A 27,954-nucleotide genomic window follows, 5' to 3' on the forward strand; every position below is an offset into this window, starting at 1 on the left:
GATAGCAAAAGGGTTCCCTTTCTTCTCAACTTGCTAGCCTCGTACTCACTTCGGATCTCTCGCTCACTCTCAGCTCGAATCGAATAACGACAGAGGATTTCTCGTCTCTCACGGACGACGTTTAGGCTTTACTCTCTTGGGCTTGCTCGGTTCATAATCCAAACGTGAACCATTGCGATCACGTATTTAAACGATGCAGGCCATTAAGTGCGTCGTTGTTGGTGACGGGTAAGTAAAAAAATCATCAAATGATTTGGTGAGCTATTTGCAAGTATAGTAAATTATGGATATACGGAACTTGAAACATTAAAGTTCTAAGAACGGGTGTTGTACGTGGACGCTGTTGTAAGCTTGGAAAAAAGACTCGTACCGGGGGATCTACCAACTTTCGATGCTGCCCGTGGGTGTTTGACGCTCGGGCGTGGTGTAAATTTTCGCGGGTTACTGTGACACTCAATTGTTACAAGTTTATGTGGATTAATATTTAAAATGTGACATCAAAATTACCGTTGGATGTGTTAATTTTTAACTTTTTTGTTCATGCTTTACTTTTTATTGTGTATGTATTTAAATCATTAAATTACAAGGTTTAACAACTACATTTCATTTACAGAGCAGTGGGTAAGACGTGTCTGCTAATTAGTTACACTACCAATGCCTTTCCTGGTGAATATATTCCGACTGTATTCGACAATTACTCGGCAAATGTTATGGTCGACGGTAAACCAATCAACCTGGGTCTATGGGATACTGCCGGCCAGGAAGATTATGATAGGTTGAGACCACTGTCATATCCTCAAACTGATGTTTTCCTCATTTGTTTTTCGCTCGTTAATCCAGCAAGTTTTGAAAATGTACGAGCTAAATGGTATCCAGAGGTACGTCATCACTGTCCCGCTACTCCAATTATTCTTGTGGGAACTAAGCTAGATTTACGTGAAGATAAAGACACCATTGAAAGACTCAAAGACAAAAAACTGGCACCAATAACTTATCCTCAAGTAAGTACTGTCAATTTTTTTATCAATAACTATATTGTGATAATGTAATTAGTTATTGCTATAAAATCCTACTCACTCTACGTCATATTCAACTTAAAAATAAATATTTATAAGCAATAAAATTTTGTTAAAAAATTTTATTGACATATAATTATTTTCATTCATCATATGATCATTTATTTTATATGCATCGAATGAAATGATCAAGAATCATTTAAATACCTGAACTGTTTTTACAGCTGATGAAGCATTTCATCTTCTTTTCGATGAATATTAAACAGTTAAAAAATGATATTTAAATAATCTTATTTAGTAATTAATCGAATTAATTATATTAAATTAACTTCTTTCAATCTAAATAATAGTATACATTGTTGATTATGATATAAAAATATCAAACAATATTTTTTATTTATTCTAATCCTTTTTTATTATCAGAAGTATTTATAATTTGAATAAAAAATTAGTCTTAAAAATTGAAATATTTCAATTATTCTGATTATTGTAATAATAATATACTAAACAAATACATCCATTCTATTTACAATTGGTTCATTTGTTATTTAAATATTTATTTTAAAAATTTTCATTAATATTACGTGTTCTATTTCCCCTAAGCTGTTGTAATATAGTATAAAGCTTCAATAACGGTCAAATAATGAGATATTAATTGAATATGTATTTATAAAACTTTATTACTTTAAAGATTTATTAATAATTTCAAAATGTTTTTTTAGGGTTTAGCGATGGCTAAAGAAATTGGTGCAGTAAAATATCTTGAATGCTCAGCTCTGACACAAAAAGGATTAAAAACAGTTTTTGATGAAGCGATACGTGCAGTATTGTGTCCAGTCCCCCAGGTAAAACCGAAGCGTAAATGTTGTCTGCTATAATATTAATTATTAAACGACGCCCGATCGACTCTGAGCGTTTACCGCTTCCGTCAATACGATTGTTTTAACTCCAAATGTGTATCGTGCTTTGACGACGATGTATAAAAGACTCCAAAGTGACATATTGATATCGTGTCACTTAAAACATTATACCATTTTTTGTCGTCTATCGTTCCGAGTTTTTTGCATCGATGAAGATGTAAAGCGGTTATGCAGCGCACAATAATAAAGAATCCAACAGTTTAAATGCGAAAAAAATTTTGAGATTGAAATAAAGATGAGGAGACAAAAAAAGTCAACGTTATTAATAGATTACATTACAAGGAAAATTAAATTACTTTTTGATTAAAAGTTATATTTATTAGACATTAATTATTTTATAAGAATATGTTTTTATTTCACTTTTTAGTTATTTTTTAAAATCAAAAATGAAACTTAAACGATCGGGATAGTCGTGCTTTATATCAAGAATAATTGATGATAAAAGAAATTTAGCAGAAAAATTGGGCAAGAGAGCTAATCTACATACAATCATTATAAAATAACATTTATGTACAGTTTAACAGAAATGAAAAAAAAAACTAACGATGTTGGCGATAATAAAATTATCGTTATTATAATAAATTAGTTAATTTTTAATTAATGATTCAATTATAAGTATGATTAAGATAAATAAACTACAAATAATTTAAGAATTTTTATCAAATATCAGATATGTGTATTTAATTGGGATAAAATTTTGTAGAAAAAACATCAAGTGCAACCTTGATGCTCTCTAAGTTAATTTCAATTGAGCCCAATGAATGTCTCTATAAAATTCGTACGAATTATTGGAAAAAAAATTTATTCACGCACAACTCGTAGAAATCGAGACGAAATCTAAGAGCGCGAACACAGAGGTGGAATGTTGTAAAAAAATGAAAATTGACGGAAAAATAAGATTAAACATGATTTTGTTCGATTCGTCCTTAAAATGTTTGAATGAGTAATGAATGAAAGAAAATATGATAAAGTATATAAAATAAGATATTAATAAAAAATAAAAAAAGTGTGATTGAATGAATAGTAAATAAATATATTACTGAATGAGAAAGTGATAAAATAATAACTAATTGTAAATACTTGCTAAAATTTAAACTTATTCCTATTATTATCGTCATTATTATACATCATGTAAGCTACCAACTGATACAAAATTGACGGAAATACGTTACTTGTTTTATATAAATACATATATATATAAAATAAGTAAATATGAAAATAATATAATTGAATGTAAAATTTAAATAAAATACAAAAAAATAAAGTTTCAAAAATATCAGGCCGAGCTAAGTTCCTGAATATATAACCTAATGGTGTTTAATCAATTTAATTGCAATAGAACAAACCTATACAATTTATATTGTGGGTATGACAAAAAATCAAATCCAAAAAGCCTATAGTAGATCTTCATAGACATGAAAAATCTTGGCCTGAATAAAACTAGATGTAACAAAATTTGCTTTATTAAATGAGTGTTTACTAAAACAAATAATATTTAATTGTTCTTGTTATTAATCATGTAACTACAATTATTATTGATTATTACTATTATGTTTACAATTAACATTTATGGTATTGTTATCAACTCCTTAACATGGTACTATCAGACGTATTTTCCCTGTTTTGATAAAACACGTACTCTTATCAATTTATGCGGCTGTATCGAAAAAAGTTTTTATTAACGCAGAAACTTGTTCCGGTGTGTATTTAATATATTTCCCTGGATTTTTTGAGAAAGAAACGTTACGATACTTCAAATAGAACGCAGTATATTGTGGAACTATAGACTGTTGTAATTCTCGACGAAGAGCTTCACGTAAACGAGCATCAGGCACTGAATATGCTCGTTGATTTTTTGCAGCTTCATCAAGTTCTCGAGAAAATCCAGAAAAACGATCTTTCAAAGACTTTGCTGCTAATTCTATAAATAAAAGAATTGTTATATTACATGCTTCTTTTTTTTATAATTGTAAACGGCATAGTAATTTTTTTTTACTTATTCCTCTTCTTGATTAATTGCTAATTTTAAACACGTACCAGGTTCATCTGGTGAATGATCCAGATACACTCGAGCTTTAGTAAAAGTAGCAGCAACGTAATTACATTTGTCTTTAACAAGAAAGTCTTGATATGTTTGTGCTGCTGTGGATTCTGCTAACAGTAAAAGCTCCATCAGTGAACTGTTTCGCAATTTATCCACTACATAGTTATGATTGTTAAGACGGAAAAGTGCCCGTAATGCTGGATCTGAATAAGAAGCATCACTTTTGCTGACTAATGCGAGGTTTAATTGTGCTAATACCTTCTCTGGAAAAACATTTTTTAATTGAAATTGTATTTTTTAATCATTTGTCATCTTTTCCAATTATATGTGGTTTTTGAAAATTAAAACACAATAAACAATAATGAAAATTTTTAGAATAAGTATATTACTTATGTAAATTCCAACTAATACACGATGTGTATTTTCTATTTGTCGAGCACTTGATGTAGAAATATTATCAATTTCATTATTTTTCTTTAAAACAATTCCTGCAGTTTCTGCATTCTCTGACAATTGTTCTAAAAAAACGAGGACATTACTCGTAGACTCGGCCACTGTTCCGTCTCTAGGTAAAGCTGCTCCTGAATCATTTCGTACGCTTTCAGCAAAATCTTCCAAGGCTTTTGCACCCTGAAGTAGTAAAGAATACAAGTTAGAATTTTAAACTAATGATAAAAAACAAACTAGCTGAATTTTCGAAGAAAGCAATTTTTTCAATCTATTAAATATAATAAACTACAATTTACTTTAAATTTAGTTTGATAATTTTATACAACTTATGATAATATTTGTTACTTTAATTTAAATAAATTTATTAATAAATTTATGCTTCGTTATAAACGGGTTACTTACTGTAGCATTAAGGGTATTCAACACAGACGTAAACTTTGATCTCAATGCATAATCACAACCCTCTACTGTTCGTTCAAGATCTGGTTTCAAATCTCCTAGGTGTTTGAGAATCGGAAAAACTACCAATACAGCTGAAAAATCACGCTTAGCAATGCATCTTTTAGCTCGAGTTGCAATACTTTCTCCATCATGAGCTACAAGATCCATTGCATCACGAACAGTTGCTTCTAAAACTTGGGGTTGTAATGAAGTTGGAATAATTTTTGCTATTAGAATTTTTTCAGCTTGCATAAGTTTATGAAGACCAGCAGTCAGCAAAAGATAATTTTCCATTTCTTGTTCATCGGGGGCTGCGTCTTCAGGTGCAAAATTTAATGGTGACGGAGTAGGCTTCCTTGAAGAAGGAAATGCAAGACCTATTCCGGTAGTTTGTGAAGCACGCATTAACATTTTGCTAGCTTTTTTTTCAATAGCATGTTGAAGACGACGTGATGTACGACGACTAACTGTTTCTCCTCCAGTCATCGAATGTCTATGTGCGAATTTAGTTCTCTAAAAATAATTTACAAAATATATTTTTATGATATTTTAAATGTAAAGTGTCATAATATTTATTTAATATAAATATTACCGGCATAGGACTATTAGCATGTGTGCTACCACCACTAGCACTTCGTTGATGTTCTTTCAATAGCTGAAGTGATCTCAAAACAATTGCAGAACGTACTGATGAATAAATTTTTGCATGCCTACGATGTCCTCTTTCATCTAACCAAATAGCAATTTTAACGAGATCACCTAAAGTGCTTTCTGATAATTGATTTAATGATTGTGGTGCATCTTCGCCACTTGTATCTTCATCAGATCCAATTAAATCCAGTAAAACTATAGGTAAAATTGGTTTACTTTGTCTAGCAAGAATATCATGGAATTCAGTACAAAGTGAATCTAGTCCAACTCCAAATAGTAAAGAAATGTTTTCTAATTCAACAGAACTTGGATTATTTTTCTGAAAATATCTTTCGGCATTATAGAGTCTATTCATAGCGTCAAAGAAGCCATTAAGACCCCCTGGACCAGTTGGCCCATTTCGAATTGCTCCTTCTACTTCTTGACAAACTCCGTAATAGCCAATTGCATGGTCTAGTGCTGTTAAAGTTTTCTCTATATCTGTAAAATAAATAAAACATTTCAAAAATCTTTTACTAAATATCTATATACATATGTATATATATATATTTATAATTTAAGATTTTTACTATGCTGCTGAGTCTGAAGATTTCCAGTTTCATTATAAACTGGGAGAATCGTCCTCCTAAGGGTAGCTAATCTCTGCTCTAGAGATGTTAAAATAGCAACAACTCCTGATGTTAATTTCCTACTTTTTTCTTCAGCATCTCGTAAAGCATCAAGTACTGCAATTTCTGCCTCTAATTTACATTCTATTTCAAATCTACGCTCGGAAGTATCACTTCTGCTACTTAGCATTTTGTTTTTTTCCTTTAAAATATGAATTAAATCATCAAATATGTTATATAAATCAAACAACACCCACTTTGATACCAAAATGTGTATAATTAGAAACAATTGAAGTTAATTTCTATATTCGAGTATTTTGAAGCTTAGAATTTTCATTAATTGAAAGAGGCATATAGAAAAATGTACCACTATTTATGATGTAATTATAGGTTAGAATTGATATTAAACAACCAATTGTAAGTTAGACTTTAATTAACAATTGAAAAAAAAAATTAATAACAGTCTTTTTTAAAAAATCGAATTAGTTATTCTATTTGAATATATAATGTCACAAAAAATATAAATTCATTTTAAATTTCCATCAAATGTACGGGACGTTTTTAATACGTATGTAGATAACGTAGAAATCTTGAACAAACAGGAAAAACAATTTTGTTAATAAAAACCACAGTACAATTATTTTCAAACCTTATATATTTTAAGTACGTCAAACAAATGACGCTAAATTAATTTGATTCAATTTCCATTAATTCTTGATATAAAGTTAAGAAAATTCCTAGACGACAACCTTGACTAGGGCAAGAATATATTTCCTAGTTTACTAGTTGGGATGATTGATAAATCAGCTGTTCGGAAAAGTTCCACAAATAAATAATCTTATAGCCTCAACAAAAGAAATATTTGTTTATAGAGATTTGTTTCAAGATATCTCTAGTTATAGTGATATTGAAACATATTCAAATCATAAGTCTTGGAAAAAAATTTGTGACTCAAGTATTTCACATTTAAATTGAATGTTTAATCGATAATAATTGAATCAAACGTAGTAAGCTTCACGAGGTCCTACGTAAGGGTAAGAAAGTAATAATCGTAATCACGTGCTTTAATCAATTGTGATTAAATTAATATCTTTAACTTAAAATTTTCTTTAAATTTATTTAGAGAGAAGAAGGTCTCTTTATTAATGTTAATTATTTATCTATTAAAAAATAATGGATAAATCTACAGCTTCAGATATTGTTATTGTATCTGGAAATTCACATCCAGAACTTGCAGATTTAATAGCTAAGTAGGTCAAGTTATTTGCAAGATCAAATATTTGCAAGAATATTTAAAATGAACGCAATAAATGTACATTTTTCAGTCGCCTTGGCGTCAAACATGGAGGTTGTTTTGCGTATCATAAAACCAACCGTGAAACAATGGTGGAAATTGCTGACTCCGTTCGTGGGAAAGATATTTATATCATTCAAACAGGAACTAAAGATGTTAATAATAACATAATGGAGCTTTTAATTATGGCATATGCGTGTAAGACATCTTCAGCCAAAAATATTATTGGTGTTATTCCTTATTTACCTTACTCCAAACAATGTAAAATGCGTAAACGCGGTTGTATTGTATCAAAACTTTTGGCCAAAATGATGTGTACAAGTGGATTAACTCATATTATCACTATGGATCTTCATCAAAAAGAAATTCAAGGTTTCTTCGATTGTCCTGTTGATAACTTGCGAGCAAGTCCTTTTCTTTTACAGTATATTCAAGAGAGTGTTGGTATATTTGGTATTTGATATTTTATAGATAGATGTGTAGTTTTTAAAGAGTAAATTTGACAGGTTCCAGATTATCGAAATTCAGTAATTGTTGCGAAAAATCCTGGAAGTGCTAAAAAAGCCACTAGCTATGCAGAACGACTGAGAGTAGGAATAGCTGTGATCCATGGAGAACAAAGGGAGAATGAATCTGATATGAATGATGGACGTAATTCACCTCCAGCCATGTTGTTATCTTCAAGAACTATGGAAGTCGGAGTTGGTGTACCATCTCATCCAGCTAAAGAAAAACCACCAATTAATGTTGTTGGTGATGTCAGTGGTCGTATTGCTATTATGGTGGTTAGTTGATAAAAACATCTACAAGATATCAAGATGTGTGCAATGTCATTAGTAACAATATTGAAATAATTGAATTTATTTTAATGAAATTATCTTATTAGGATGATATGGTTGATGATGTCCAATCTTTTGTGGCTGCAGCTGAGGTTTTAAAAGAACAAGGAGCCAATAAAATTTATGTACTGGCTACACATGGACTTCTTAGTTCTGATGCTCCAAGACTTATTGAAGAATCACCAATTGATGAGGTTTCTATTTTATTATCATTTATTCATCTACATATACATTTGCTTATTTATTATTTATTTCATTCAGGTCGTTGTTACTAACACTATTCCACACGAATTACAAAAAAGTCAATGCTCGAAGATAAAAACAGTGGACATAAGTATATTATTAGCAGAAGCAATTCGTCGTATTCACAACAAAGAATCAATGTCTTATCTTTTTAAAAATGTTACCACTGAAGATTAATTATTTTACATAATTATTCACTTCTGAAGATATAGAAATGAGATAAAGCAAAAAAAAAATCATTAAGTAAAGGAATATAATGAAGGCATTTATTTAAAAAACAAATAAAGGTAAAGGAATTTTCATAATTATCAAATTATACAAATCAATAAAAATTTACAAATAAAACCCTATAAATTCCGTTCAACAGTTCCGTCGTGGGGACCATATCAAGATTATGTACACTTTGAAATCTTTCTATAATATTTTTATATATTTTTTCTGAAAAACATAATTTACAAAAAATACAACAAAAATGAAAAAATAATGAGCACGAAACATAAAAGTTTATGTTAAAATTTAATTATTACTTACATTACAGATTGATTTTTCAAAAGTGTGTTGTTATCTTTTTAAATTTTTTAATGTCAATCTAAATAGTTGTGAAATAAAATAATCACCATAAGCAATAGTATTAAAATAAGACCTTTATATTCATAATATTCGTACTGAAAAGTTATTAAAATAACACACACATTTTGATGCATTTTTTGTAGTAGTTTTCTAGTATTTAAATCATGTTTTTCATTATTATTATTATTGTTATTATAATTATTGCAATTAGTATTGGTATTATTATTATTATTATTATTATTATTATTATTATTATTATTATTATTATTATTATTATTATTATTATTACAAATTAAAACTCTAAAAATCATGGAAAAACAGTTTGATACAAATATTTTTTTTAATTTGGCACTTTAGTTTATTCGTAAACGTGATTAAATTGAAACTAGATAAATAAAATTAAAAAATAATTTTTTTCTTCAATGAAGAATAGAAATATTTAAATGTATCATACAAATATACAGTGATGTAGTAATACTTAGAATACATTTGTGTGTCTCTTATCATTGTATGTCAAGATTGTGTCAAAATATATGAATGTCAATAAATACACAGTATTTACAAATATTGTTATGAAAATTGACAATTATAATTATGCAATCATTACGCTAAAAATATTATAAAATTATTATTTGATATAACTCTTATTCATATGTAAGCTTTCTTTTCCTCTCTTCGATTAAAATATGAAAAAAAACATTTTTAAGATATTAATTGAACTATGCAATCACAAGTAATCACTTTAGTTTGTTGCTATGGAATCAATTCGGCATCCAAGCAACTCTTTGTTATTTGATTTAATAATTAAACATCAGAAGAACGCTTTTATATATGAATTAATCCAATAACTATTTCAAGTATTACAAAAATTTGTAAAAATAAAAATGTCTAGAGTAAAAAAACTTCACTTAACCGAAGTTTGTTTATCACTTGAAGCAGAAGAGAGAAAGCGACGTTTAGGTGGCTTGGAACAACTTCAAACGATCATTAGCAATAAAACAGAACAATGGAGCAAAGATGAGATACTAGAAATGTGGCAAACAGTGAATAAAAATATTGCTAAAATTCTCATAGATCCTATAGAAGCTTATCGAGATCGTGCTATTAATATTATTAAGATATTTATCAATCGTTTACCAGTGCTCGAAAAGAATATTATGTATATTATTCCCATATTAGTACGACGCTTGGGATCAGAAGAAATTCTAGAACCTGCTGAAGAAGTTCGACTCAATTGCATCCATCTACTTCGACTAATTATTAATATCTACAAAGAATATATGCCAGTATATATAGATGACTTCATTGTGATTTTATCTAAGACAGTAATTGATAGCTATCCTAAAGTGAAAAAAGAAACCTGTGAAGCTATTTCTGAACTCGCTCAAAGTGCTCCAATTCAATTTTATTCACGATGTCAAGTTGTGATTACACCAATTTTGAGTAATTTTACTCATCAACATCATCGAGTTAGAGTAGCTAGTATAAAAGCTATTGGTCAAGTAATCCAATATGGAAATAGTAAACACATGGATGATGTTGCCACTCGTATGGCTGAACGGTTATTCGATCAAAGCGGAGCTGTTCGAGCGGGTGAAATTATTCATTTTTTAGCTATGAATGTCATTTCACAACAATAATTTTATATCATTTTTAATTCATACTGTTTGTGAGATGACAGAATACTGTGGATATTAAAAATTAATATGATTAACTAAATTATAAAATATTTACAATATTTGTTTCATTCTCAATCATTTTTTGCAGCTGTCATTGAAGTAGCTGGTTATTGGCTTCTTAATTTACGAGATCGATACAGTTGGTGGTATAAATTACTTCCTCTGCTGCTTACTGGACTTCATGATGAAATATTGGAAATCAGATTGAAAGCTACAGAACTTTGGGAAACTACAGGGCAATATTATCTTCAGGAGAATGAAGAAGATGAAAAAGTTAAAAATAAAATGGATTTTTTAGTTAAAACACTAGATCATTATCCACCAAAAAGTTAGTTTCTCATAAAACTCACTAATTATTCTTGTTATTTATCACCATCATAATTCATTAAATTTTTTTTTTAGTTAAAAGACCTAATCTAGGATGTCGATTAATCATTCAACAAAATGCTGAAAAATTAATTAGTGGAATATCAAATGAGCTTGAAAATTGGATAGCTGATATTCGAGTTCGATCAGCACAATTACTCGCTGTTGTTACATTGAATGCTGAAATAGAGATAGTTCAACATATTGAGAAAATATTTCCTGCAATGTTTCGGTAGACGAAACATTCGTAATACGAATTTTTTATGGTTTTTTAATGATACAAAAACTAATAGAATTACATATTTAATTTCAGTGCTTGTAACGATGAAGATTCAAGAGTTGTAGAAAATATTATATTAGCAGCAGAATATGTAGGATATTTTATTTCGCCTCAAACATACTGTAAATTAATCCTTCCAACGTTGAAAGAAGGAAACATCAAGACAGGACATTTAATAGTTTTCAGTGCCATTATACGAGGAAGTCGAAGAAATAGTCTGGTCGACAAGCTTCCAGACATAGGCGATTTCATTCAACAAACATACATCTGTCAAAGTAAAAAAGCCAATTACCAATATCAAATTTTACGATGTTGTGAAGCTCTTTTGAATGTGTGTCAAGAGGTTATTTCATTTTATTTACTGTATTGACTAATCATTATTAATTATTAATATAAATAATAAAGATATAATTTATTAATATAATTTCAGGATTGTAATGTGATAACAAATGATCTGTTTATTGCCATTTTTACTGTTTGGTCAATGACTCAAGAAGAAAATCATAAAATATTTGCAAAAGAATTGATGATTACTCTACAGAATGTAACAACGTATTCTAATCTTGAAGATCTATATGCTTGCCATCTTCCAAAAATCTTAATGAAAATCCAAAATTCAGCAGACAGTTGGTCTGTATATAGTCCTGAAGTTTATATTTTCACATTATGTCTGTCAGAGGCAAAAACAGCTTCTGCGAAAAATATAAGCTTAATTAGACCAATTTTACAAACTACCATTAGTAAAGAATCTGATGCAGAATTGCGACTAAAAATGTTGATTTTGATGTCAGATTTTTTTCAGCATCAAAATAAAACTTTAATTCAAACAAAAAATTCTAGTGAGTTCATAAAGGGATTTCTGTTAGATATTTTAACACCAGAGCTCATTTGGTCTGCCGGTAAAACTGCTGAAGCAACCAGAACTGCTGCTGTAGGTTGTTTATGTGCTATTTTTAATGATTTTTCATCAGAAAATGATAAAAATGATGATAATAAATCTAGTTTTCGATTCTACCAACATGAGCAAACTAAGAAAGAAGATAATCTGAAATTGTTCACGAACAAATTGGATTTTTCAGAAGTATTCAACAAACTGCGACCTATTTTATTATCATTGATTGATGATAATGCCAGAAGAATTAGATTTTATACGTTACAAGCTTTATGTTTGATAATAAACGTCGGTTTCAAATTATCCAGTATAACGGATGAAGACATTATAGCTATTTACCCGGTGATTATTAAACGATTAGATGATGGTTCTGATGATGTTAGAAATGCAGCCGTTGAAGCTTTAGTATTTGTATGGAGACCTCTATCTAAACAATATGATCTCCAATTTGGTAAAAGTCACATTGATTATTTGTATACAACAATGATTGTTCATCTTGATGATCCAGAAACAAACTTTCAGGATTTAATGCTAGGTCAGAACAATATTCAATGTAAGTACATAATCAAATTGTATACTGATTTATAGTTATTTCTATTTTTTGTACAGGAGCCTTGTTAGAACTTGCAGTTATTTATCCTGAGTTGCTAATTAATAAAATAGTCAAATCTAAATCGAATTTCAGAAACCAGAAAGGTCTCGATAAATTATTGGAGCGTTGTCAAGAACTGATGAAAATCAAAGAATAAATGACTGTATTTATTTATGAAATTTACATCAAAATAAATAAGTCATAACATTTAATCTTAAACTTTTTGAGTTTTTTTTTCTTAAATTTAAATCTTATAAAACGATGACTATGAAAATTCAAATTCAGCAACTAAAAAAAGGGGAAATGACTGGATCGATAATCAACCAAAATGGCTACCAACTTGACCTTCACGATTGGATTAAAGAAAAGTTTTTGATTTTAAAATTATTTTTGATTTATAACGGGATTCAATTACATGCTTCATAGACTTAAAATTTTTAGTTATTGTTGTTTAAAATGAATACATGAAAAGAAAAAAAAACCATATAAAGTGTGAGAACAGGAAGTTACCCGCCCTTCGAGGATCCGCCATGTTGTTGTTGCCGTTCCGTCAGAGCCGGAGCCGACGTACAGCTGATGAGTAAGACCGCGAGGAGTGTCCGTGTGTGGTCACTGTGAAAAAGATTACTATTTTTCAAATAAATAAACTATTTAGCTTTAAAGCTACTTGGTGTATTTTTCATTTTTATGCTAAATTAGCAAGTCATTTCTCGTTTGAAGGTATGTAAAAGTGTTATTGTGTTCCATGTTATGTAGAATGCTTATGACAGGATTCTCCATTATCATTCGAGTAGTGTATCCTTCTCCATTATTTTTTATTACATTATTTAAAATATTTATAATAAATCATTAATTATTTTCTCCTCTTCTCTAACAGTTATTATTATTTTTGTCTTCGCTTTTTTTTTTTTTAATTTTTTTAAATTTTACGGCTTCAAAAATGGTTCATTGCCATGTCGAAGTCATTTTGTAATCCGATAATGCATTCAAGTGACAGTAACATGTTACTCAAGTATTTTACATGAATTTTTGATTCTACAGAACGATAAGAGATAAGAAAGTAGATAGAAATGGCAGACTCTTCAGCAGATCATGTTGATGAGCATGAAGATGAGTTGGAAGTTGAATCAAACTACAAACCGCCTCCAGAGAAGTCAATTGAACAAATTTTAGAGACTGATAAAGAAGATGAGAGTCTACGGAAATACAAAGAAACATTACTAGGAGAGGCAAAAGCTGGCGGTATTGTTGTTGGTAAAATTAATTGTATTATATTTTCTAAAAATAATAATTAAAAAAATACGTTTTTTCGGATATCAAATACATTTTAAAAAAAAAAAATGATTCTTTTTAAAATTTGAAATATTTTACAGTTTAAAAAATGTAATGACCTAATTTTAAGAAATAAAACATCGTAAGAAGTAAATAATTTTAAGAAATTAATCAATTTTAAGAAATATTTGGTTATAATTTAGTGTACATATACATTTATTTAGATTATAGTTAGTAAAATGTTGGATGTAAAATAAATCTTATTTTGATATACCATTAAAATATTAAAATCTCATTATGATAACTTCATTGTGATTCTTCACACAGTATAATTTCTCTTAATTCCGGTGGTTGATGATATCTTCAATAGCACTTAAAACGTATTTCATTTATATAAATAACTTAATTTTAGATCCAAATGATCCGAGGAAAGTAATAGTCAAAAAATTGGCACTATGTGTTGATGGTAGATCGGACATGGAGCTAGATTTAACACAAGACTTGAGCCAATTAAAGAAACAAACGTTTGTTATCAAAGAAGGTGTCAGTTACAAAATTCGGATCGATTTTATTGTTCAACGGGAGATTGTTCATGGTTTGAAATACGTACAGAAAACCTATAGGCTTGGAGTACCCGGTAAGAATATTCATAAATTTCTATTCATAAAAATATCTAGTAAAGTCAATATTTTCATTGAATGAATTGCAATCAAAACCTTGGCTTTTAATTAATAACTAACAAAAAAAAATGATTAATTACGCATCATTGGATCCTTAAAAGGAGTGACAGGTAACAAGTGAACCAATGATTATAAATACGGTCGTAAAGCTGCCTTCATCGGATTTATATTTGTATAATTAACTCATTGATTTTTTCAGTGGATAAAATGACGCACATGGTTGGTTCATACCCACCTAAAACTGAGGTGCAATCATATACAACACCAGCAGAGGATGCACCAGCAGGAGTTATGGCTCGTGGTTCTTACACTGTCAGTTCTCTATTCACAGATGACGACAAACACGAGCATCTAAAATGGGAATGGTCATTTGATATTAAAAAAGATTGGAAAGAGTAAATTATAAGAAAATTTATATCTTCTTTTTACATTCATTAATGTATTGCGTGAAGCATTTACATTGAGTCACCTATAGCCTTAAAGATAAAGAAATGAAAAGAGTTAATTAATTCATTAATTCGATAATTAATGAGTAAGATTTGTCTTTAGTTCAAAAGTAAATTGCCAAAATGATTTTTTCAATTAATCAAATTATGTCGATTTAATGCGTAGAAAAATGGATGCCATGTTAAATTTTCTTTAGTAGATTATATGATAAAAAAGTATATATGTATTATTGATAAAAGAAATATAAGTATCCATCTGATGTTTTTGAAATTGGCTTAATTAAATCTTAAAACGTCAGATGTGTTTTACTGTAATTGTAGGCACGGTATTTTGAGGATTTTACACTTTCATAATATTTATAGAATTCAATATCGATTGTATACAAAAAAAAAAACGAGAAAATGTTGATTACCTTTTGGATTTATTAATTTGACGTATGTCAGATTGATGACGAATTTTTGTAATGAAAGAGGAGAAAAAATGTAACAAGAAAGAATGTGAAAAATTTAATAATTTTTTTTTATGTGTATTATGTTATATAAAATACAATTCGATAAATGAATATTTGTTCTACAGAGAGAGAGAGAGTAATAAAAATACAACTGAATTTACATGAGTGCCTCTGTATCTTCAAAAATCATTTACTTAATTGAAAGAATGTTTTGAGTAAAAGAAGAAATAAACTCATTTCAGAATCTGTAGTGACGGAAAAAACCCATCAATATACTAAAAGTAATAGAAAAAATAATAATAGTAGTAGAAACAAAAATGATAAAAATAGTGAATAAAGGATTGTGCACTTCAAGGAATTTTCATAGACATTTACAATAAAACTATATATACATAACAACAATATTAGATTAACGTTAATTTGTATCAGATGCCACTGTCACCGTCAATACAGTTGTTAAGTAAAATATAAATTTTACATAATATCATTACTATTAATATTATTATTAGTATTAACATTAAGATTCTTTAGTAAATCATATCCATTCTTTTGTGAAATTAAATCATCATCGTACTTATAAATATAGTTTTATTATTTTATTAATTTTCTCAACCTGACTAATATTCTATATTGATAAATTAAAATTTTTAATTCTTAATAAGTAAGATTATTATTGTGGTTAGTTTTATTAATCGATTTTTTTTAGTTAGTTTATTTCTTGTATTAGTAATTGATTTCAATTTGATTGAAATGTTCAAGTAATTAATTAATGGTAATTAGAATATTTATCGAAATTGTCAATTATAAATCAAGTTGTGTGATCAAGTGAATTTAACTATAATATACTACATACATAGAATGCACAAGCAATTGAATGATTTAATCTTTGGATCAATTTATGATAATAATATTATATACAGCAATAATAAATTGAAAAAATAATTTGCCAAAATAATTGTAAAATTAAAAAGAATGACACCAAATAGTTGTATGTGTAGAATTAAAATTCTAGTGATGACTCGGCGATTGTTGGAACAAGCGCAATTCGGTCACGGTCACGGTCACAGTTGCGGTCTGTTCGTTCAGCCTCTACATGAAATAAACCCTCACTACCATCTTTGACGGGATCTCGGTCAGCGAACCTTCCTTTTGCTCGGACTGCAGATGCACATAAGAACGTCCTAATTTTAATTTTATAATTTTTTTTCTGAATTCTAATTTCACAATCGGCGTCTATACTTTCTGTAATAGCCAATTCATGTATTGTAAATGACGAAATACACATATTTATAGTACAATCATTAGTTTATAAAAGCCTAATACTTATTTAATTGTATAAATTTCTTGAAACCGTAAAATTAGCTATAGTTTTGAAAAATTATATATTCATTTTAAAATTGTATTATTTCAAGTAATTAACTAGATCTGCTGAGTAGAATTCACTTGTAATTAAGTAAACACCAAACGAATCAGAATAATTATAAAAAAAAAAATGAGATTTATTGATTATTTTGATTTAATTTTTTTTTCAATTAATTAGTAACTTTTTGTATTGCATGCGTAATTTAAATTGTTAGTGACTCTGACGTTTATATTCGCTCAAATGAGTTTGGTTTTTCTATAAGTATCGAGCGGCTCATTAAGATGTCAATGAAAGGCTCATGCTTAAATGAACTTAACAAATATCTGTACAGTGGTTATAGTTGAATAGTTAATAACATACTTGTGAAACTAAAAAAGATTTGTTTCACAAATAATTATCTATTACTAGTATAAAATTATCCTTTTTTAATAATGCTAATAGAAAAATCATTCATTACTATGGTCAATAATTGTCTGAGGTTAATGAAATAAATTAAAGTATAATTACTATTATGAAAAATTATTTTTTTCACTATTAATAACTAATTAACATTGACCGATAAATATTTAGATAGTGGAATGATTAAATAAAGCCAAGATCATCTGATCCATTAACACAGCCGTTACTTTTAATAAAATATAAAGTCTTTTTGTTGAATATTCTTGAGAAGCAAACAATAGTCGTTCTCATTTTACTAACATTGCGATTTAAAACTTATTATTTCTTTGTAATGCTTATAAGTATTAAAGTTCATTTTAGCACCAAACTATTCATTTCTAGAAGTAAAAAATTATTATAAAAGGAGGTAATTATAATAATAAATAAATGATTTATTATACAATAATAAAATAATTTTATCTAATTAGTAAAGATTCAGACAATATAATATGAAACTCAATGGCACGAAAAAAGGAGAAATTAAGAGATTTCTTAAATAGTAAATTAACGTTGGAATTTACAACGATTTGACTCGTGACATTAATCCCGTTAATTGCCGACGTCGACAATCTCGATTCGTTAAATTGTCTTTTACAATACTTGGCAAGTTTTACTAACAGTTACCCGGAACTTGAAGTGATTAATTATTGTGTAAGATTTTTGTATTTTTTATTAGAATCATCCCATTCACATAGCCATGATAAAATAAACAGATTGAACAGTATTATTCTTGATAGTCGACATTCTAACACTTATAAACACGCAAAGCCTCAATTGAAAATCCTTATTAGACACGGTCCACGCTATGTTAGATAAAATTAAATCCAGTTTTCGAAAAATAAATATACCGGTTGTTTTTTAATTGGTTAAAAGAAACAAATAAGTATGTATAAAATCAGCAGAAGACGGTGATTGAATTTTTCCGTTCAAAAACATGTTTCTACGATGTACATAGTGATCCTATCTACACCCTATAATAATATTAACGCGATGAAATTCTATCTAGACTTGGTAATATAATCTAGATCCTTTTATTATTAATTTTTTCAAAATTCATCAATAAGTGCGCGATTTTATTGATAGATTATAAGAATTTATTATCATTACTTTCATTTGTTTATTTTTCTGCATCAATCATATAATCCAATCTAAGCTTTATTTATTGGTTCGGATAGTTGATAAATAAAAGGTAAAAAAATAGTATTTAAATTTCTAATAGTTTTATGTGGACTTGATAAAAATCAAAGTATAATATCGAAATGATAACCTTGAAAAGTAGAACATGACTTATATTAAATTACTATACAACAATCATTAGTTATCAATCAATAATTATTAATGATTTTTATTTTATTCAATGTCATAACATTATTGACTTGAAATCTAATTTGTTTTTAATTTTTGTACTGAAATTTATATACATTCGTACATTTGAATAAAAATATGTATGTAAAATTGTATTTAATTAATTAGTTAATCATTTTTCTTGGTGAGATAAACTTTAACCTTAAAAACATCTAATAAACTATTTAAAATTTGTAACATGATTCAAAGTAATTTTGATTATTTACAATGCTGATAGTAATGATTTAATTATGTAAACAAAGAAACTAATGATAATGAGGAATGAGTCTTTTACCCAATTGAGTCAATAATTTAGCGGCTATTCAAGGGATTTAGCACGCGCCCCAGCTATTTCAAAGTTGAGCCGGCGCAGATAGAGAGGAGAGTCGAGGAGTTCACCGGCCCATGAGAAAGTTAACCTCCCGCAGTTCAATGTCTATTCCTTCTATCCCCTTCCCTCTCTTTGTCATTCTTTTGCGCCCCTCAAACACTCTCTTCACTCCCACCCCCGCGCAACGCCACATTCTATTCCAGAAGTTGCTGTAGTTTCACTCAGTCCTTGTTCGCACTCGGCGCTCGCCAGTCGAACGACATTTGTATTCTTTCAATTCTCGTCGTAAAATATTATTATTCATCTTTGTTATTATACTTCAACAAGTACGTGATTAATATCATCAATTACTAGTTATTATTCATCTTTTTCATTAGTGATAATCTCGTGCTGAGTTCATTACCATTTTACCTCATCACTCTTTACGGTAAGTTCAATATCAAGGATACTATGGCGGACATTTTCGATCAGGGATGTTGCATTTAAAGTCACCAATTCAGCAAAATAGAATATAAAAAAGAAAAATAAGTTAAGCGGTTTGCTTTTATTATTTTATTATGTTTCGAGCTAAGTATGTCTGATTGTTTTTCTTCTTTTCCTATCGTTCACTTATCTCCGAATTCGCTTGAGAGTTTCTATGGAGACATTATTTTTACCGAGCACGCGGGAGAGGGATGCAAATTCTCAAAACTAAGACAGGGTAGTCTTCCATTTGACTGTATTCCAATACAGTCATCATTGTCACATTACCAACATTATTACATACTTTTAGTAGATTTTTTTGGCGTGAACGTGTGCTGACTCACACTTTCATTCGTATACAACTAAGTTAAAACCCCTTGTTAAAATGTCTGGGTGGGGTCGATGGATTTTCCCGGGGTGGTTGTCTGAACAGGGCCGATAGAGAGGTTTTGTTTGCGTCTACAACTTGAAATTCATTATATTAATCTATACCTAAACTATGTAGATATTAAATATTTAAAAAAATATATAAATATTCAACTAGTGTTATTGATTATACGATAAAAGAATCCCTCGATCTATTACGTATTTTCATAGTAAGAATTAGTAAAAACAGCTTGAGATTGATTTATTCTTTTCTCACTATCATCTTTCTGACGTTCTTGATTTTATCTTCCTTTTTATTATGTATTTCTTTTTACTGATGCTTTCTGTTCTTTCCCACTTCCGTTCAGAATATCATTATTTGAAAACCGCTCCAGTTATAACCTCACATAATAATAAAATTTAGTTTTTTGTAATGTGCACACACACATTTATGTTTGCTACGTATATTTATTAGTACATCAGTAATGCTGAAACTGTTCAGAAATTATTGTTTTAAACATCCTCAAATTGATTGTTGAATTAAATTTTATCTTTTCACATATCAATAAATAGTAATATTCAATTAAATTACTGTTGAAAGTTTATTTTGATAAAATTTATATATTAAAAAATTCGTCTATCAATTATCCTCAATTCAACTAGCCCACACGAAAAGGGAATATATTCGAAATATATAGAATTTATCGACAATATATACGCATATATTTTCTCCTGTGAAGGAGACAAGGATTATTTATAATTAATCAAGAATCATCATAACTAGGAGTTTAATTTATAATTCATCTATTTTTTTATAAAATTTATTTGCTTGTAGCGCCATATGGCAAAGGAAAAATGTTAAACAAGAAATGATTGATGTACAGACCAAAGAGAAAATAAAGTTGAAAAAGAGTATTAATTTATTGTAGGAATTAGGTGTGTAACCCACTAACCTAGACGGAAATTTATATAATTATTATCCTCATATATGGAAGATTACACATTAACAAAAAAGTGTAATGTTTTCATACTAATTATCACTCAGAATGATAGGAGAATCTTATTGTTTAAAATAAATAAAATAATTTGATTACAAATTAAACCAGGAAAAATTTTTCTTGATATAGAATTCCAGATTGAGGAAATTGACTTATTCAGTAGTGGTAAATAATTATATTGAAATGAATTTTCTCCCTTTTTTTCATTCACCGAAATGTGAAAAACCCGTTATTCGTCAAACCGTTATGGTTTTATCAAGTAGTTAACTAAATTGAATATTTTAACGCTAAAGATATTAGATCTATTTAATTTTATAACATATATTTTTTACTCTTCATTTACATCTGTTTCTCGGTGATTGAACATCATAACGGCATTAAAGTGCATGAAATTTACCTCCCACTAACCAAACAAACTTCTTAACTAACAAAATAAAATTAGAAAAAGCAAATGGAGTAGCCGTGACCGTTACGGATACTGTTCGGATCTTCACGAGTAGAAGTTATGCGACCGACTTCCTTCATGGATTTCATTAATCCACATTTATAAAAAATAATATTTGTTTAATTACAAATACTATCCAGCTGAAAAGATATTTAAGTTAATAATGTCATCTATTAAGCATGAAATAAATAAAGTAATACAATGCCCTTCAAAGAATAGTTGAAATAATCAGATAAAAATTATCAGGTATTTTTTCTTTCTTTCTTTTGGAGTATATACCGAGAGTACAGTAAATTTGAATAAAAATTTTATAGTTTATGTCGAATGAAAAGATATTATTGAAGACAGTCTTTTTTTAAAATGAATCATAGCTTATTTCAACTAACTTTTGGAGGGTACTGTATATAAAAATTAATTATTGCTTTTCCATTTCATAATGTACTATGTTAAAACTAAATTGACTGTAATATCACATTTAAACAATTATAATGCATTTAAAATATTTGAACATCTAACTTTATGTAAACTTATATCCTATAATCAAAGCAACATCGTTGTTATTAAAAAAAAACTTCCAATTTGTTTCTTCGAAACATTTTTGAAGCCGAATAGTTATTTTATATATTTTAACTAGTGGCAATCTCAGAATCAATACTGAAAGCAGCCAATCCGCACGCAACTAACAAACATATAACTCTGAGGGTGTGTTAGTTGTGCTCCCTTTTTCAATGTTGATTCGTTTCCTTAAAATGCTTCAAAAGATTTAATGTCGGCAATGGTACGTGCCAAATACAGGCATATGCTTGAGTATTATAAAAGAGAGAAACGTCAAGAAGCAAAAAGCTTTTAAATGACATGCATGAGTCGTGCGGTAGATTATCGCTTTTTACTGTATTCATGGGTAAAAAATAAAATGAAAAATATTAAAGCATAAGTCTATAGACTGTTATGCTTTGATAATAGTAGGATGTTCAAGATCAAAAAGTATTAAATGTCGTTTGAAAGTTAGATCGGTTTTCTAAAGTTTAATTATAATAATAAAAATTTAAAAAAAGTATTTTAGATGTTAAATTACTATGAACTGTGATTCAATTCGCTTCAATAGCTGATGATTTTTAATTATTTTTTAAACATATTTTAAATGTTCCAAACCATAAATGCATACTTTCTATTCATAGTTTATATGTGAATACTTAATAAGGAATTTAGTATTTCTGCTTTGAAATTATTACCCCATTCTTAAGATAATTTTAATAATTCTTAATAACAAATTTTAATTCAACTAGTTTCTAATAATTCAATCATTGTTTCTGTTGTGTTTAGAGAAACTATAAGTTTTCGAAGAAAATAATTTAGTCAAAAGAAGTTCCAAAAGCAGCCAAGGCGAGCGTCGAGATTAAAAGAAGGACAAGAAGGTGTGAATAAAAAGCATTTATTGGTAGTGGTGTAGTGGAGAAGAAGCTTCTTCGGGAAGTATACAACTAAGATCAAGACAATGCAGAGCAACGGCGCGGAAAGCGGAAGTGAGAATGGAGTAGACCGAACCGGCTGGACGGTAAGAAATTTATGGTCTTTATGAATCTACTTGATTAAAAAAATTAAATTTCAAAGTAAATAAAATCTTCTTGATACATATATTATTCCATATTAAATTTTCTAAATACTATTAGAATGAACTGGTTAGCAATTGTATAAATTCATTACTTCAATTACTTTAAAATAAAAGAAAATTTTTTTCAAGTATTTAAACACCTGTAAAATCAATTAAATATCAATGATTAAAATGTCATTCTTTTGTTTAGGTTGGTCTGATTAATGGCAAGTTTAAATATCTTACTGCTGAGACATTTGGTTTTAAAATAAACGCAAACGGCTCGAGCTTGAAGAAGAAACAGCTGTGGACACTGGAAGGAAGTGAACATCAGGTTTTCCTTCGTTCTCACTTAGACCGTTATCTTGCTGTTGATCAATTTGGAAATGTCACTTGCGAAGCTGAAGATTCTTCTGATCCAGGATGTGCTTTTCAAATTCAGCTTGCCTCTGATGGTAATAAAGGTTTTCAATTAATAATTCATTTTAATGAATTCAATTTAATTATATTTATTAATATTTAGATAGTGTGAAGATTACAATCGAGTTTTTAGGCTCATTATATCGAACTACAATATTTCAAAATTATTATTGTTAATAACAATAATAATTGTTTTTTAATCATAACTATGAGTTATCTATTTAAGTCAACAGTCAACGTAATCATTAAATCTGGTTTATAATTTTCTACTAATTAAATATTATGAAATTACTTTATTGATAAAAAATTTCAGAATCGAGAAAAATGCAGTTATCAATGAATCGAAATTTTTTACTGTCATAAAAATTTAAAGATAGAGAGATAAATAAATATTCAAGTAAGATATTTTTGAATGAAAAGTAAACCTTAACATCATAAAATTTTACTTTTATCAAATGGGATTAGTCTGTTTTTACTTAAAAATTTGTCTATTTCATTGATACCTGAAATAAAACAATGTCACAAGTAAAAAAAATTTTTTATACGGTTTTTATTTTATGGAAAAAATTTGAATCATATAATAAAGAAATTAACTTTTAACATAGCAAAAAAAAAAAATAATAAATAATTGAAATATTATTATACGATAAAAAATATTTCTTAGAAAATTTTCCGACTCAACAAAAATTTTATTTATTAAACAAACGTAGAATAAAGCAGCAATAATATCGTCTCATGCTTCAATAATCCAGTTTTATAAGTTAAATCAGTAGAATTAACGTTCTACAACTAAGATTAGTTAGATTATAACTTTACTATGCTATCAAAGTAAAAATTATTAATATAAAATTTTATGAATGTTTATTGTATCTTAATTTTAGGAAGTGGTAGATGGGCCTTGAAAAATGTACAACGAGGATATTTCCTAGGCTCCAGTCAAGATGAACTTAAATGCACAGCCAAGGCTCCAGGCGAGGCTGAATATTGGCTTGTTCATCTTGCAGCTAGACCTCAAGTAATTTATTGCTCTTCTTGAGTGTATATTGAATAATAATCCAAAATATTCGTCGATTCTTATGCTATATATTTCTTTTTACCAGGTTAATCTTCGATCAGCCGGTCGTAAACGCTTTGCTCACTTGAGTGCATCGCAAGATGAGATTCATGTAGACGCTCCAGTACCTTGGGGTGAAGATACTCTGTTCACCTTGGAATTCCGACCAGCAGCTAATCCTGACAACGATGCTGTTGGTCATGGCAAATCCGAGGGTGGCCATTACGCACTTCATACCTGTAACAATAAGTATCTTGCACGTGATGGAAAACTCTTAGATTCTTGTACAAGAGATTGCCTCTATGCAGCTGAATTTCATGCTGGACTTCTTGCCCTCAGGTTATTATCCCATTAAATAATTTTATGATTAAAATCATTTTATAATTATTTAATACTAGCTCTGGAAATTTATACCAAAATATTATCAGATTATTATAAAGATATAAAATTAATTTTTATTTTTTCCTACTATTGGAATATTCATGATTAATATTTTTGTAATGAATAAGTAATATCTTTTCTAACTTCCCAATGGGAAGTTGTAGTAATGGGTCTGATTTTGCAAATCCCAAATTTGGACATAACTTCATGTTTCAAGGTTCCCACAGTCGAATGCAATAGTTTTTGAGTGAACGTCTGTGTGTTTATGTACGTATGTTCGTATGTGCGTTCGGAATTATTTTTCGCCTCGATTATCTCGAAAACAAAAAATGATATCGACGTGAGCACTAATATTTTTTAATTAATATTTCTTATTATTGATATTTTAGTTATTTTCTGTTTTACGAAATTTTTTTTATTATTACTTGGCTATTTTGTACATAGTTAAGGAAATCTTCAGCTAATAGTTATTAAAGATAGATTAAAAAAAAGTATATTTTTCTTATATAATTTATATTTCCAGAGATGTTAATGGGGCTTATTTGGCTCCAATTGGCAGCAAAGCAGTACTAAAAACACGCTCTACAACGGTGACACGCGATGAATTGTTTTCTCTTGAAGAATCATTGCCTCAAGCATCTTTTGTTGCAGCTTTAAACCAGCGTTATGTGTCTGTTAAACAAGGTATAATCTACAAGTCACGTACTTAACTTGGCGTCGTATATATTCTTCACCGGAAATATAGTTTCTTTCTTCCTCCTCACTTTCCCACTCTTTTTACATTGGAAATTCATGACCATCGATATGCTTTACCTACATGCATTGAATACCTATAAGGATTTATTTTATACTTTTGTTTCAATCTGAATCTATTTAAATAATAAGAATCAATAATTTAATTAAAATAACAGATAAATATATTTATTTGTAAATGAAATGAATATTAAATGATATTTTAACTTTCATTTTATTACGCTTTTATTTTTAATTACTTGGTATTAATTATTTTTTGGTTTTCTATCATTGATTTTACATTTAATAATCATAATAAAAAATGAATATATCAACTTAATTGTTTGATCTAGGTGTTGACGTCACTGCCAATCAAGATGAAATCTCAGGTCATGAAACGTTTCAATTAGAATTTGATCGTTCAACAAAACGATGGTATGTTCGAACAATGCAAGATCGTTATTGGAGTCTAGAAGCCGGTGGTGGTATTCAAGCATCTGATCATAAACGATCATCTAACGCACTCTTTGATTTAGCATGGCAAGACGATGGTACAGTAGCGCTACGTGCGAATAATGGCAAATTTTTAGCTACCAAACGATCTGGACATCTCTATGCCAATTCTGATTCACCAAATGGAGGTGATTGTGATGCTTCCAAATATTATTTCTATTTAATGAATCGTCCAATTCTCGTTTTACGATGTGAGCAAGGTTTTGTTGGACCCAAGAGTGCGGCAAGTCCTAAATTAGAGTGCAACAAAGCCGGGTATGAAACAATACGTGTTGAACGTTGTGAACGAGGAATCGTTCGATTTAAAGGTATATTTAAACAATTATTGTATTGTTATAATAATTTTTGTAGAAAATAAAAGCATTTTAATTTAATAATACTTAAAATAACATTAGGTCAAAATGGAAAGTACTGGCATGCTGATAGCGAGGGGGTCACAGTGGATGCTGAACAACCATCAGAAGGCTTTTATTTAGAACTGCGTGAACCATCTCGTCTCTGCATCAAATGTTCTGATGGACGATATTTGACTGCTGGAAAAAATGGAGCATTACGTCTCGGTGAAACTGACTATGAATCTGCTACAAAGTGGGAGTTTTAGAGCTTATCGATATCATTGATAATTCATGAAAAATTATCATTATTAGTCATGTTGTGTTAATAGAATGCGATTCGTCAAAAAATTTTTCTTAACATTTCTAATAAGAATTTTTACAACAAAAAGATACACAGAAAAACAAGAAAACTAATTTGAATATGTGTCAAAAAAATTTTTAATATTTATATTTGATGACCATATATTTCAAGTATGATATAATGCCGAAGCCTTTAGCTATAAGATTATTATATACCAATTCAATCACATGATGGTTGTTCCTTTTCTATATCAATTAATCTACTTTTATACCAAATGTAAGAATTATCGACTTTTTATAGCTTCAAAGTGATTACACGAAAAATTTTTATATCATCGCGTTTTTACGTTTTCGCGTTGCGAGTTTTTAGCAAATTGTTTTTTTTTTATAATAAAATTATTAGATGGTAATTCTTTATACAAAGAGTTTTCATAAAAAAGTGTCGTCCAATTTTTTAAAATATACACCTATAATTTAATGGAAAAATTTTTTCATAATTTAAGTATTTCAAGTTTGTATACACGAGTTAAAAACTTGACTTTTTGTGTAAATATAAACAAAAAATAACTTTCAACTGGGAAGTTAATAATCGATGATTTTATATTCTCGTGTAATGCTATCGCTGTCTTAAACAACAATAATATTTTGTAAACCATTAATTAATACATATAATAACGTCAACTGATCATGATGTTTATTTATTTAAAATCAAATGGTTACTCTTAAACATTTACCACAATCGGCTATAAACATTCATGTATTCATATGATATACCCATAAATACGCCTATATGCCTCTGTTGCCTCCGTATCAACATATTGAAATGACGCTCTGAACTCATTTGGCGACGTAGTTGCCTCCGAAACGGAGGCAATAGGTTTTTCCATGTTCAACCTCACCTAATCAAATTATTTTAACTTGGTACACTGTACTTGCAGGGTGATTTTCTTTTCTTAAACGCAGGCCGCATCGGACAGCACACAATTTAAAGTTTATGATACCTACTTTTTTTTTGAAAAAAGTAGATTCATTTTTTTGAAAAAAATGAAATAATTTTACTTCAAAACGCGGAGGCGATAAAGATATATAAGCGGATTTATATATATATATATATATATATATATATATATATATATATATTATATT

At 28.6% G+C, this 27,954-nt stretch overlaps 6 protein-coding genes across 11 annotated transcripts; 5 read left to right on the forward strand and 1 right to left on the reverse strand.

Annotated features, from left to right (window-relative positions):
- Window positions 1–43: 43 nt before the first annotated feature.
- Window positions 44–3,428, forward strand: Rac1 (ras-related protein Rac1). Its single transcript, XM_035094264.1, has 3 exons — window positions 44–228; window positions 614–1,001; window positions 1,739–3,428. The coding sequence occupies exons 1-3, from the start codon at window positions 194–196 to the stop codon at window positions 1,892–1,894; spliced, it is 579 nt and encodes a 192-aa protein (XP_034950155.1). The 5' UTR covers window positions 44–193; the 3' UTR covers window positions 1,895–3,428.
- Window positions 3,021–6,904, reverse strand: Exo70 (exocyst complex component 7). Of its 3 annotated transcripts, none has more exons than XM_035094256.1 (7): window positions 6,780–6,904; window positions 6,092–6,332; window positions 5,464–6,002; window positions 4,833–5,384; window positions 4,370–4,610; window positions 3,974–4,243; window positions 3,021–3,857 (listed from the first exon to the last, which is right to left on the reverse strand). In XM_035094256.1, the coding sequence occupies exons 2-7, from the start codon at window positions 6,318–6,320 to the stop codon at window positions 3,586–3,588; spliced, it is 2,103 nt and encodes a 700-aa protein (XP_034950147.1). In that variant the 5' UTR covers window positions 6,321–6,332; window positions 6,780–6,904; the 3' UTR covers window positions 3,021–3,585. The 3 variants fall into 3 exon arrangements, with proteins under 3 accessions (XP_034950147.1, XP_034950148.1, XP_034950146.1); XM_035094257.1 differs by lacking the exon at window positions 6,780–6,904 and adding an exon at window positions 6,498–6,716; XM_035094255.1 differs by lacking the exon at window positions 6,780–6,904 and having other exon boundaries at window positions 6,092–6,487.
- Window positions 6,721–9,029, forward strand: LOC118073633 (phosphoribosyl pyrophosphate synthase-associated protein 2). Of its 3 annotated transcripts, XR_004691124.1 has the most exons (7): window positions 6,725–7,164; window positions 7,254–7,380; window positions 7,456–7,864; window positions 7,931–8,209; window positions 8,311–8,457; window positions 8,525–8,793; window positions 8,874–9,029. XR_004691124.1 is itself a non-coding variant. In XM_035094262.1 (6 exons), exons 2-6 carry the CDS (start codon window positions 7,304–7,306, stop codon window positions 8,681–8,683), a joined length of 1,071 nt encoding a protein of 356 aa, XP_034950153.1. In that variant the 5' UTR covers window positions 6,721–7,172; window positions 7,254–7,303. The 3 variants fall into 3 exon arrangements, 2 of the variants coding, with proteins under 2 accessions (XP_034950153.1, XP_034950151.1); XM_035094262.1 differs by lacking the exon at window positions 8,874–9,029 and having other exon boundaries at window positions 6,721–7,172; window positions 8,525–8,683; XM_035094260.1 differs by having other exon boundaries at window positions 6,724–7,164; window positions 8,525–9,029.
- A 511-nt stretch (window positions 9,030–9,540) lies between these two features.
- Window positions 9,541–13,042, forward strand: Dnaaf5 (Dynein axonemal assembly factor 5). The gene is made up of 6 exons (XM_035094448.1): window positions 9,541–10,669; window positions 10,844–11,083; window positions 11,158–11,353; window positions 11,435–11,744; window positions 11,832–12,828; window positions 12,903–13,042. The coding sequence occupies exons 1-6, from the start codon at window positions 9,961–9,963 to the stop codon at window positions 13,040–13,042; spliced, it is 2,592 nt and encodes an 863-aa protein (XP_034950339.1). The 5' UTR covers window positions 9,541–9,960.
- A 258-nt stretch (window positions 13,043–13,300) lies between these two features.
- RhoGDI (rho GDP-dissociation inhibitor) lies at window positions 13,301–16,201 on the forward strand. The gene is made up of 4 exons (XM_035094263.1): window positions 13,301–13,605; window positions 13,927–14,139; window positions 14,570–14,794; window positions 15,037–16,201. Exons 2-4 carry the CDS (start codon window positions 13,956–13,958, stop codon window positions 15,234–15,236), a joined length of 609 nt encoding a protein of 202 aa, XP_034950154.1. The 5' UTR covers window positions 13,301–13,605; window positions 13,927–13,955; the 3' UTR covers window positions 15,237–16,201.
- Window positions 16,202–19,443: 3,242 nt separating this feature from the next.
- singed (fascin domain-containing protein singed) lies at window positions 19,444–27,916 on the forward strand. Of its 2 annotated transcripts, none has more exons than XM_035094355.1 (8): window positions 19,444–19,537; window positions 22,806–23,037; window positions 23,285–23,528; window positions 24,375–24,508; window positions 24,594–24,886; window positions 25,452–25,612; window positions 26,014–26,481; window positions 26,569–27,916. In XM_035094355.1, exons 2-8 carry the CDS (start codon window positions 22,978–22,980, stop codon window positions 26,772–26,774), a joined length of 1,566 nt encoding a protein of 521 aa, XP_034950246.1. In that variant the 5' UTR covers window positions 19,444–19,537; window positions 22,806–22,977; the 3' UTR covers window positions 26,775–27,916. The 2 variants fall into 2 exon arrangements, with proteins under 2 accessions (XP_034950246.1, XP_034950245.1); XM_035094354.1 differs by having other exon boundaries at window positions 19,451–19,638.
- The last annotated feature ends 38 nt before the right edge of the window (window positions 27,917–27,954 follow it).

Source organism: Chelonus insularis, unplaced genomic scaffold (assembly GCF_013357705.1).
Source record: "Chelonus insularis isolate UGA/USDA-ARS -01 unplaced genomic scaffold, ASM1335770v1 scaffold_362_pilon, whole genome shotgun sequence".
In the NCBI taxonomy this organism is placed as follows: domain Eukaryota; kingdom Metazoa; phylum Arthropoda; class Insecta; order Hymenoptera; family Braconidae; genus Chelonus; species Chelonus insularis.

Coding starts and splice junctions, on each gene's coding strand:
- Rac1 (XM_035094264.1), top strand. CDS start 194: ATGCAGGCCATTAAGTGCGTCGTTGTTGGTGACGG. Junction 229..613: donor TGCGTCGTTGTTGGTGACGG/GTAAGTAAAAAA, acceptor TTTCATTTACAG/AGCAGTGGGTAAGACGTGTC. Junction 1,002..1,738: donor CACCAATAACTTATCCTCAA/GTAAGTACTGTC, acceptor ATGTTTTTTTAG/GGTTTAGCGATGGCTAAAGA.
- Exo70 (XM_035094256.1), bottom strand. CDS start 6,320: ATGCTAAGTAGCAGAAGTGATACTTCCGAGCGTAGATTTGAAATAGAA. Junction 4,611..4,832: donor TGAATACCCTTAATGCTACA/GTAAGTAACCCG, acceptor TTACTACTTCAG/GGTGCAAAAGCCTTGGAAGA. Junction 3,858..3,973: donor TCATTCACCAGATGAACCTG/GTACGTGTTTAA, acceptor TTTTATTTATAG/AATTAGCAGCAAAGTCTTTG.
- LOC118073633 (XM_035094262.1), top strand. CDS start 7,304: ATGGATAAATCTACAGCTTCAGATATTGTTATTGTATCTGGAAATTCA. Junction 7,381..7,455: donor CTTGCAGATTTAATAGCTAA/GTAGGTCAAGTT, acceptor TACATTTTTCAG/TCGCCTTGGCGTCAAACATG. Junction 8,210..8,310: donor GTCGTATTGCTATTATGGTG/GTTAGTTGATAA, acceptor TTATCTTATTAG/GATGATATGGTTGATGATGT.
- Dnaaf5 (XM_035094448.1), top strand. CDS start 9,961: ATGTCTAGAGTAAAAAAACTTCACTTAACCGAAGTTTGTTTATCACTT. Junction 10,670..10,843: donor AAGCGGAGCTGTTCGAGCGG/GTGAAATTATTC, acceptor CATTTTTTGCAG/CTGTCATTGAAGTAGCTGGT. Junction 11,354..11,434: donor ATATTTCCTGCAATGTTTCG/GTAGACGAAACA, acceptor ATTTAATTTCAG/TGCTTGTAACGATGAAGATT.
- RhoGDI (XM_035094263.1), top strand. CDS start 13,956: ATGGCAGACTCTTCAGCAGATCATGTTGATGAGCATGAAGATGAGTTG. Junction 14,140..14,569: donor AGCTGGCGGTATTGTTGTTG/GTAAAATTAATT, acceptor ACTTAATTTTAG/ATCCAAATGATCCGAGGAAA. Junction 14,795..15,036: donor CTATAGGCTTGGAGTACCCG/GTAAGAATATTC, acceptor TGATTTTTTCAG/TGGATAAAATGACGCACATG.
- singed (XM_035094355.1), top strand. CDS start 22,978: ATGCAGAGCAACGGCGCGGAAAGCGGAAGTGAGAATGGAGTAGACCGA. Junction 23,038..23,284: donor TAGACCGAACCGGCTGGACG/GTAAGAAATTTA, acceptor TCTTTTGTTTAG/GTTGGTCTGATTAATGGCAA. Junction 24,509..24,593: donor ATCTTGCAGCTAGACCTCAA/GTAATTTATTGC, acceptor TCTTTTTACCAG/GTTAATCTTCGATCAGCCGG.